We start from the raw sequence: 10,834 nt of genomic DNA on the forward strand, positions 1-10,834 counted from the left end.
CATAGGATTTCCTATATGCTGCAGGAAACCTGATGAGGTGGTTAGAGCCAACATTATTATTCTACTATAGAAAATAAGGAAAACCCCTCAACAGTTTTATCCAAGGTGTTATAGCTCCAGCCCGAGACTCAAAGCAAGGTTTTTTTACTCTAAATCTGACGCCTCTTCACTAAGCTATACACACTGAAAAGGCGTACAGGCTGCAGTAATATTTGAATTGGGCTTTAAAAACCAGTAGGAGAGACAGGACTTTACCAGGAGGAGTCTGGAAAAGGTGAGATGCAGTGGGAGACTGGCCCGGTGAAAGGCCAGAGAGGAGAACGAAGGATGATGGGAGAGTCTGCCACCGGCACGTGTCTTCAGGGAGGGCAAAAGGGAGCCGAGGCTGCAAAGCCAGCCCCAAAACAGAGTGAATGGAAGGAGGAGCAGAATGGGACCTCACTCCCTCCGAGGTGGTGTGGCAAAGCCGTGGCCAGACCATATCCAAATCCAGGTCCTCGTCCACTGGCTCTGCGACCTCAGGCAAATGAACATTTCTAAAGGCTCATTTTTTCTGATCTAAAAGTAGAAAACCTTCTCAGAGCTGGTGTGAGGCTAAGGCATTAAAGTACAGCAAGTGCTCGGCATGCAGGAGACGGTAACAGAACTTAGCCCCGCCCCCCCGCCCCGGGTTCCAGGCTTTCCCGGGTTGAAGCTCCTGTCCACCTGTTTCCTTCTCTCCGGGTGCCCCCTTCACACCTGGATGCCCTGCTTTGCTGCTTCAAGGGACAGAGGTTACATGAAAGTCACAGACAGGCAGATACACATTTGGGAGGGTCGGACTGTGGATACTGAACCCTGAGTGAAGGGATTTAAACTTGACTCGAGTATCCTCGAGAAGGCAGCTGAGGTCTCTGCGCAGGGGAGAGGAAGAGGAGGTGCATATTAAGACCAGCCCATGCAGTCAGACTGGCAGGCGTGAGGCCAGGGCTTGAGGCAGCTCTGACACAGTGAAGAGCTCAGAACTGATGTCAGAAGACCTGACTTGAAAGTTGCGGTCTACTACTGATCAGGGCGTGGCCGTGCGCAAATCACTTTCATCTCTTGAGCTCAGCTTCCCACTTGTAAAACATGAGACAGATACAACCCTGACCTCCTGATGTAGCTATAATAGTAACCACGTGATAAAAGTGCTTAGATGGCCTAACTACAAAAGCCTCCTAAACTTTAGGCAACAAGTAATTTGTAAGAATGACTTAAGTTTGCAACCACAGCTACTGAAAGACATTTCTATGTGCACATATATTTAAAGAAGCCTTGGCCGGGCGCGGTGGCTCACGCCTGTAGTCCTAGCACTCTGGGAGGCCGAGGCAGGTGGATCACTCGAGGTCAGGAGTTTGAGACCAGCCTGAGCAGGAGCAAGACCCTGTCTCTACTAAAAACAGAAAGAAATTATATGGACAGATAAAAATATATATAGAAAAAATTAGCCGGGCATGGTGGCACATCCCTGTAGTCCCAGCTACTCGGGAGGCTGAGGCAGGAGGATTGCTCAAGCCCAGGAGTTTGAGGTTGCTGTGAGCTAGGCTGATGCCATGGCACTCATTCTAGCCTGGGCAACAGAGTGAGACTCTGTCTCAAAAAAAAAAAAAAAAAAAAGCCTCAAGAGGCTTTCTAAACTTTGACTTTGCTTGAAGTTATTTTTGAAGCCATTTTTCTGGACCCATCATGTAACTGGACATATTTTGGGTGCTGTATGAAACTTCAGAAACCATTCAGATCAGGCGTTTTTAAACAAGGACACCCGCACGTTCTGTTGAGGCCCACAGAGGAATGTGGAGCGCATATGAGGCACTCTGGGTCTTCTCGACAGTTCTTCAAGCAGCTCTGCTCCCCTTTGATCTGCTGGACAGGCTGGGGTTCCGCACGGGAGTACATGTGAACAGAGCATGTTACGTGGCTAAGGGCATGGTTCTGGGCACAGGCAGACCCTGGCTCGCATCCTGGCTCTGCCACCGAGTAACTCTATCAACTCCTCAAATGCTCTACCCATAAAGAGGGAATAGCAATACCTTTCTTGGGACAATTAATGGGATAACATGTACAAAGTCCTTGCATAGTGCCTGGCATACAGCAAGCTCTGGGTAAGTGACACCTACTATTACTGGCCACATTCCTAGCCCTAAGAGACACTCCTAGTTTTCTGTCCCCTTTACTCCACCACCAAAAAAGGAGAGAACCTCTGTGAAAGAGGACAGGGACACAAGGACAGTGTGGCCAGGGGCTGAGGGTGGAGCTCCTGGGAAGAGGAACAGAGGTGAAGCACGTCTTTCTGAACAATGGGATTTTGGGGTTCTTCCTTTTCCTCTCTCTTGCCTTCTTGGTCCTTCATTTTATCTGAGGGTGCGTCTCACTCTTGGAACTCCTGCCACAACTATGGCAACATGTCAGAGCCTCCTTCCTTTTGGGAGGAAGGGCCCAGCTCCCAGCCCCTTGAGACAAAATAAGAGCTTGGGTGGGATCCAGGCACTTGACTCTAGGTGAAGACCCCCCTACCCTCTATTTTACACACAGACCTGCCCATTTCTCTAGGGAGGAGAACCACATTGTGGTTGGGGACTGACGCCCTAACTTGTAAAAGTATCAGTCCTCTTTGGGGAGATTCTGGGGGCCCTAGTGGGGACAGCTGCCAACAAGAAAGCCACTGAAAAGAGATTCAAAAATTCAGAGATCTCCACCCTGCTCAACTGGCAGGGCTACCATACAGTGCGCTTTGTCTCCTGAAAGTTGTCTAACTGAGCTGAATATTGAAAAGAGTCACTAGAACAGGGCTTGGCACGTACATAATTGGAACACGATAAATATGTGTTGAATGAATAAATGAATGAGTCTGAACACCTGAAAAATAAACATGTTTCGAATGTATATACTATGATAGAAAATCTAAACCCAAATTCAATGCATAAAAAAAGACTCCATTTAATATATGCATTAATTAACTATTGTTATGAATAAATTGTCTCATTAAAATACTCTCTAAAAGTACCCTGCTACCAGCTAAGGTCTCCTCGATGTGCCTTGACTTAGCCTGGCTCAACACGGCACAGGGGAAAGATCTGTGACAGGTGACCTGAGTTCACTCCAGCTTCTGCTATTCATGAGCAAGACACTTAACTCAGAGCTTTGGTTCCTATTAATCATGGTAATAATAATGTGTGCCCTATCTACCTCACAGGTATACTGGAAGAATCCTGAGAAAACAGCCGTGAAAGCACTTTCTAAACTATAACATGCAACACTCAAAGTCTCATTATAATACTTATTGTTCTGCCTGGGTTCACTCACTCTTCCCACCCAGAATCTTCTCCAACTCCCCTCTGTCTTTGCAAATCTTTCCCATAGTTCAAAGTCTGGAGGCTTTGCAGAGCCCTCCACTCTCCCCTTCCAACTCTGCATCTGCTGTTGCCCTGATCATTCACATCTGTCATTTAATTACTGTTCACACAGAGAGGCAATACAGTGGGGTGTTCAAAGCCGGGCAGACCGGCACTAAATCCCCACCTGTGTGGCACTTGCTACTTGGGAGACCTTTGGCAGGTTACCTTAATGTCTCTAGTCTCATCTACAAAATGGGACGATGATAATTCATACAGATTTGCTGTGAGGAGCAAAGTACTCAACTCAGTGCCTTGCACACAGTTGGTGCTCAAACAACTGTAGCTGTTATGACTGCTGATTTTTTTAAAGTTTTGTAGAGACAGGGTCTTGCTATGTTGCTCAGGCTGGTCTCAAACTCCTGGCCTCAAATGATCCTCCTGCCTCGCCCTCCTAACGTGCTGGGATTACAGGTGTGAGCCACCATGACTGGCTCTGATTGCTGAATACTGCTCCCTAACCATTGCCTATCTCCCCAACAACTGGGCTTTTATTCTTGAGAGCAGGGTCCCTGTCCTATCCATTTCTGTCACTATCCCTGACCTTACTCTCGTTCTAGAAAAATGCTGAGTTCGTAGCATTTTCTCACAATGACACTCATTGAATTGATTAAAATGAATTGTTTTCCTCTAAACAGTGCTCAAATTTTTATTGTAGTCCCATCTCAGCCAGCTTCGGAAAGTCAATGTCCACAGGCTAAAGTAACCTCTTTTGACCCTATTATAAAATGAAAAATGTCTGAGGAATTCCCAAAGCACTCAGCCAAGCCACTCACACTACTGCACTGCCCTATCATGTTGGATATGCTACAAGAGTTAACAGCCTAAAAATATTCCAGAGAAATAGATTTGATATGGGAACCTCTACCAAATTCTGGAATATTCTCTTTCCCCCTACGTCATAAACTTTAATCTTATAGATACAGATAGTACCAAAGATAACATACATTTGAATATAGAAAATTCTATGTAACATCCTCAGGACCATGTGTTGGTACTTCCTTATAGGTGACAGGTGACACAGTTCTTGTATTTTGATATGAAACTCCTGGCCTCATAAGCTTTACAAAGGATTCTACACCATAATAAGTAGTATATTATGTATAGACTAGCAATTTACAAAATAAATATCATTTAAATCTATGCTTTGAGAAGAGTAACTATAAATATAACATTGTCAACAAAAAAGTTCTTATTTTCATCAGTAACTATTCCTATTTGTTCTAGAAATCACGTTTGTATAATCACTTCTACCGTTTTTTTTTTTTAACTGACCTGAAGATCACAAAATAAAAATGTTCTTTGGGAACCCACCATATTGGACTGTCCCTAGAATAAGCAAAAGGCTGAGTACCCTGGCACACTCCTGAGCTGTGTGGTCTTCTGTCTCTTGATGCTCAAGGCCACCTTAACCAACCATTTCGAAAGCGTATCCCAAGCCTGGTATTTCAGTGGTTTTCTAGTATCTTCTTCCAGCTGGACGAGGAAAAAGGAAAGCCCCAATGCCTGCCACCTTCGAGAGTGCCCATTTCACTGAATCCTGAGCTCCAGCTCCCTCCTGTTCTTCTGCGTCCCCTCTGTCATCCTCAAAGTTCACTGCCTTCAACTCATCCTTCCCACTTTCCAAGTGCACAGCAGATGGAGGGGAAAGCCTGCCTTGCTGGAGCACTGAATCAAGGACATAATGTTCCATGTGTATGGCAAGTGTGCCTTTTCCACTAAAGGGCAAATTCTTGATTTCAAATGGCTATAACGAGTGGTGCTCAGATACAGAATTCCAAATGACCAAGTTCAGAAAACTGAAAATACAGAATTCCAACTGATTAAGCTTAGGAAACTAAAAAGAGTGCAATCCCAGAATATGCTCTTTCTGGGCCACAGCATTTCACTTGATTATTAACCTTTTGGCTTGTAGTTCTCTTAACAATAAACAGGTGCTGGGAGCAGTGCTTGCCTCAGTAATATTCTCTCCCTTGGTGGAAAGATCCATGAGCCTTCAAGGATTGTTCGTGTAAGAAATGCTGATATTTCCCTCCTGTTTTGCCTCTTTGAGTATGTATTTGATTTCTTCCCAGTCCTTTGCAATCCACCCTTTCTCTCCCTCAAAGCAAAACAGAGAGACCCTGGTGAGAGCAGACTATACCCTCTGCTTTATGATGTTTTCATTTGAAAAACAACCCACACCAGGTCTGAGCAGGAGTGCTGCTACCTGAAGTCTCTGTGACAGGGCAGTTCTGGCCCTTACTTCCTCTCGTGTTCTGCCTCTCTGTTGCGCAGCACCCGGCCCTCCCTCTACCACCTGGGGTTGCAGAGGTGCCCAGGATGGGCAAGGCTGAAGCCAAATGCCACCATCTACTCTCCACACTGACTTTACCAGTACTCCACTCTTGAAGGCAAAGTTCTCAATGGATTAGGCTTTCATTTTTGACTCATCCTTCCTGTACAGTATTTGTACCACACACGACACACGGTGGCCACAGATGTTGCCACCCACCCATCTACCGTGAAACTACGCTTGTCGGAAGGTTTCGGAGACATTGCTATGGCTCTGCTGTCTCCAAGGTGAGCTGGGAACCAGGATGGCAAAAGGAAAGCATGGCTATACCCCCTGCCCCAAAATGTTGGTGTGAAAGCAACACAAAGCCAGAAAAAACGAGGAGCTGCTCAATGATAACGAGAACTATCAAGAAGTAGTTAGGCAGACAATCACACTTTTATTTTCCTTACGCTTTTGGACTGTAGATTTAATTTAATTTTGTCATGGCAGGATTAGCAACTAGGCCACAGAGGTGAAGGGACATTATAATAAGACAGCACATTAATCCTCTATCCCACCCAAGGCAGAAGCAAAACCAAACAAATAGCAGCTTCCTGGAAATTGAATTTCTGTTATCCAGATGTCAAAGATGTAATACCCCAATTACACAAACTATTGCCAGTGAAGCATGCCAGCGAATATGCAATGTAAATGGGGTGAGCAGAGCGACAAAACTGCCCAGTCAGCATCTGGCTCTGTGAGTGAGTGATAATTAGCACTGTGTGTAGACACTAATAAACATTTATGTCTGAAATTACAACTTTTAGCAATGTTAATAAGGGATATATTGGCAATCTGTAAAATAAAAGGTCTTGAAAAGAATGTCATACATTAAGCAATGGCAGACATTTCCCGTTCTTGCACAATCTTTTTTTTTTTTTTTTTTTTTGGTCCTTTTCCCTAATTGCAAATGGTCACACTGTTTTTGCTGAGAAATTAATTGACATAGGAACCTACCTAAAAAAATGGGTTGTGTCTCTTTGGTCTCCCCATTAACATCGTTGCTGAATTCTGAGACCTTATATACCTCATGGTGATAATCTGGCATGAGAAAACAACGAAAAATTAGAATTCTAACAACCTTCTAGATAGGAATGAGCAGTAAAGACTAGAATCTCATTCTATATAGAATGTATAATCTATAATTTATAAATTTACTTTTTGAGAACTCCGTTATTCACAGAATTTGTAGTCAATAATCCTAAAACTTTGCTTACTCTGAAGTACACCAACTTGAAGTTATTACTTTGACTTTAAAAAACAGCTTTGCTTGATCACACAGTTTTCACGGTAAATTGTGCCCACAAATGCCAATTATTCAGCCCTTTTCTTTGAGATGGCAAGTATGTATGTGAGGAAAAGAAAAATCTTGCCGAAACATAGACTAGAGGAGGTTTCCAAACTGACCTCCACAACCCATTTTCATGAGCGTATCGATAATATGCTTTAGAGTTAGCCAGCACTCTAGTTATCTCAGTTTACCCAGAAAAATCTCAGCCTTTAAGCAGTTTAAACGCAAGCATACATGAAAAATACTGATTTGTTATTTCAACTATGGTACAATTTGGACAGAAAAGCAAGATTTTCATCTTACACACAAGTGACTCTTTTGCATTCAGCCACAGCACTTTATTTAATATGCAATAGTTTATTTTCTAAAAATGCACCTGCAGAGCAGAAAGAAGAATCAGAGCCACAATTTTAAAAAAAAGAAAAGGAAAAACTTGCTATGTCAGTCAAAGTTTAAAATACAATAGTTTATAAGCTTCTCTACGGAAGCTACTGTGCTTTGACAATTTTCTATTTCTGAGAACTAGGATCACCTAGGTATGAAAACAGAGGTTCCTTCTTAACAGCTATTCCCTTCTTTTGGCCTTAGACCTCACAGGTCAATGTCAACAGAACTACTCTCACTTTTTGGAAAAAGTAGTAAGTTCTCTGAGGTCATAAATAAGAAAGCAGCCTACATTCCTGAATGTATCAGATAGCACCAACATGGCAGTCACCCAGGGAGAGACTTTAAAAGTACAAATAACTGAGTGATCAATGTGGATGTGCAAAAAAGTTTACACAGAAAGAGGGAAGAGCCAAATATCTTGAGTATATAAAACTATTCCAGGCCTCTTTGATTAAATGGTATCCAAACTAAATTACAGGAAGCAGATAAGCGTAGACCTTCAAAATGTCTAGAATCAAACCACCGTCAGACCACCAAATCCATATCGTAGCTTTTTAGCTTAGTTTGAAAAACTCGATTACGTGCAATTGCCCTCTAATTTTCACCAGTTTACATGTGACTTCTGCAGGTTGTTGAAATGGTGGTGCTGTTCTCTACTCTGATGCCAATGCTAGATAAAACGGGAAAAGCGGACAGGTTCTGTGGTTTGGCTTTGACCTCAAGTTGACTCACAGACGACATTTAAACAGAGTGGGTCTAAACTCAGTATTAGGACTTGTGACACTACCATGAAAAAAAGTCACCTGCCCCTAATTTAAGATGACACAATGCATTTTGACATATTTGCACGACTGCTCTTAATACCTTGAGTTCTCATTTTTTAAAAAAGTCAAATCCGGAAGATACAGAGCAAGCAACTGAACACAGACAAGACTGTACTCAACTTTCCCCTCCCCTGGCAAAATAAAAGCCCAAAGAGTGTGGCGTACACCTGTTAAATCGTCAAGAACTAGCTGGATTTTTTTTTTTTTTCAAAAAATGGTACTTATCTGACTGCTGTGTGATCTAGCCTCAAACACCTTTCTAACCCAAACCAGCCAGCTAGAAAAGATGTTGGATGTCAACAATCCTGCTTTGGGCTTGGACACTGAATGAGCTTCTTTCTCCTTCTTAAAAAAAACAACAACGATTATCTCTTTCTCCCTTCTCTTTGGGGGGGTAAAAAAAACCCAAAACAAAAACAACAAATCATTGGTGCGATGGTCCACGCTCGGCCTGACGGCCAGGCGGTGCGCGGCCACCCCAGCCCGGCTCGGTGGCACCCCAAGGAGGGCTCGGGCCCCCCACTGTCATTGTTTGCCAATTTCCTGAGGTGCCCTCCGACTTGTTTACGTTAAATATCAGCCTGCCTCCCCCCGCACAACTTTCCCCGCGCCCAGCGTGCGCGGCCGCGGGCCTCCCCGCCCGAGAACACCGGGGGTCCGGGAGGGCGCGCCCCCCGGCGTGGCCCCCCACGTGCGGCCGGGGCGCGGGGCCGAGGGCGCGGCGCCCGATCCTTCCTCCCGCCGCCCCCGCCGGCCGCTTACCTCGGCTCACCAGTTTGAAGCTCTGGGATTTCCTGCTTCTTTTCCTCTCAGAGAACTCCATGGTGCGGGAAGGCGGCGGCGGGGGCTGCGGCGGCGGGGCTGAGGCGGCGGCGGCGCGGGCTAGTGTCACCGCCGCGGAGCCGCCGGGACCAAGGTCCGCGTCTCGCCTGGGCGGGGGGAGGCCGCGGGACGGGAGGAACCACCGCGAGCCGCTCGGGGGCTGCAGGCGCGGGGCCCGGCGGCGCGGGCTCCCGGGCGAAGTTGCCCCCGCGCGGCGCCGCCCCCGGAGCCCTAGGCGTCCCCCCGGGCCCCGCTCATGCCGGCTGGCTCCCTTCCAGCGCCGCCCGCCGCAGCCCAACTTTCCGTTGGGAGCGGGCCGGGCGGGGGCGCGGCGGCGGCGCGGTCGGGGCTGCCGGCGCCCTGGGCGCTCGCCGCGGCCCGCCTGGGCTCAGCCTGCGGACGCGGCGCGGCGGCGGCTCGGGGGACGCGGCGGCCGGTGGGCGGGCGGGCCAACGGGAGGGCGGCGGCGGCGGCGGCGGCGGCGGCGGGCGCGGAGCCGGCCGGGGCGCTGACCGCCCCCGCGGGAGGAGGGGCGCCGGCGGAGGGGGCGGTGCCGCCGGGACCCCGGGGCCACCTGCTGGCGGAGCGGGGCCGTCGCCATCCCGGGGGGCCGCCGCCACCGCCGCCGGCCTGGCCGCGCGGCGCCCCGAGGAGGCGCGGAGGCCGCGGCGCAGCGCCCCGGCCCGGCCGCCCGCCCTCGGGGACGCCGGCGCTGCTGCCCGGGCCTCCGCTCGCACAGCCGCTCGCCGGCCTCCCCGCGCCGCCGCCGGGGCCGAGCTCCGCGCTGGGAACAGCCCGGGGGGCCGCGGACCCTCCCTGGCCGGCCCCCTGCCTGCCCCGGGCTCTGGGACGCCTCAGGGCCAGACTCACGGATTGTAGGCAAGTTTTTTGAGGAAAAAACTTACCCATGTGCGCTCTGCAAGACATGAAAAGAGATTTTAGAGTTTATTGTTGAGTGAGCTTCGATTCCTTCCCCCATCCCAGGACTGTAGGAAGAGCCCGAGCTGCAATCGAGCAGCACTTGGGACATGGGCTCTGACAGGGTGGAAGGGCTGAGGGGACTCCTAGGGAGGCCGAGGTCAAGGCAGGTGCAGGGGCCTCTGACGCTGGAGGGAATATGTCGAAATAATTGCCCTAAACAGAACGCTGTTATTAGTTTTTTTGTAATATTCTTCTCAGGGGAGCAGAGAGCGCACTACAGGCATCATTTCTTTTTCACAACATCTTTAGAGCGGGAAAGGAAAAGAATTTTACACCACCTGGGAACGGCAGTGCAGGAACGCGATGTGACATGCTTAAAAGTACCCCCGCCAAACCCAGATGCGAAAGGGTAAGGAGGTGGGCTCACCCATCCAGCCCTGGGGCGAATTCTGGTGGCCCCAAAAGGGCAGAGAGAGAAGAGGGAAAAGGGTATGTTGATAAGTGGAATGAGTTCCACCGTGGGTCCCACACAAATGAGGAGACAGCCACTCAAGGGCCACTCTTATTTAACAGGGACATACAGAGTGGGACAACTGCCAAGGCAGTGGGGGTTGGAGGCAGCTAACATAAACATGCAGCCAGAAACAAAAGCAAAAAACAGGGTAACCAACATGCCCGGTAGGACAGCAGGGGTGGGTACCCATCCGGAAGTCTTCCATGGTGTGTAGCAAACCCGGCCTGCAGGTGAGAGGGAGAACAGTTTCTTCAGTTCAGTAAAACAAACCCCTAAACAAAAGCTTTTAACCTTTTTGGTCACTGTTTTCTTTGAGATGATGTTCCAAAGCTCAGGGTCCTTTTT

The 10,834-nt window shown here is 48.1% G+C and overlaps 1 protein-coding gene across 6 annotated transcripts in view; it reads right to left on the bottom strand.

Annotated features, from left to right (window-relative positions):
- Positions 1-9,166, bottom strand: part of BEND7 (BEN domain containing 7) — an 83,981-nt gene extending 74,815 nt beyond the window's left edge. For 2 of the 6 annotated variants that reach the window (XM_045533666.1, XM_045533683.1), the window contains exons 1-2: positions 8,995-9,163; positions 6,688-6,771 (exon numbers count right to left, since the gene is read on the bottom strand). In XM_045533666.1, the coding sequence (XP_045389622.1) occupies positions 6,688-6,771; positions 8,995-9,055 (145 nt within the window). In that variant the 5' untranslated portion in view covers positions 9,056-9,163. Of the gene's footprint in view, positions 1-6,687; positions 6,772-8,994 lie in introns of all 6 variants that reach the window. The other 4 variants (XM_045533657.1, XM_045533674.1, XM_045533641.1 and 1 more) reach the window with 3 other exon arrangements.
- Between the last annotated feature and the right edge of the window lie 1,668 nt (positions 9,167-10,834).

The sequence above is a fragment of the Lemur catta genome, chromosome 1 (genome assembly GCF_020740605.2).
Source record: "Lemur catta isolate mLemCat1 chromosome 1, mLemCat1.pri, whole genome shotgun sequence".
Lineage (NCBI taxonomy): Eukaryota > Metazoa > Chordata > Mammalia > Primates > Lemuridae > Lemur > Lemur catta.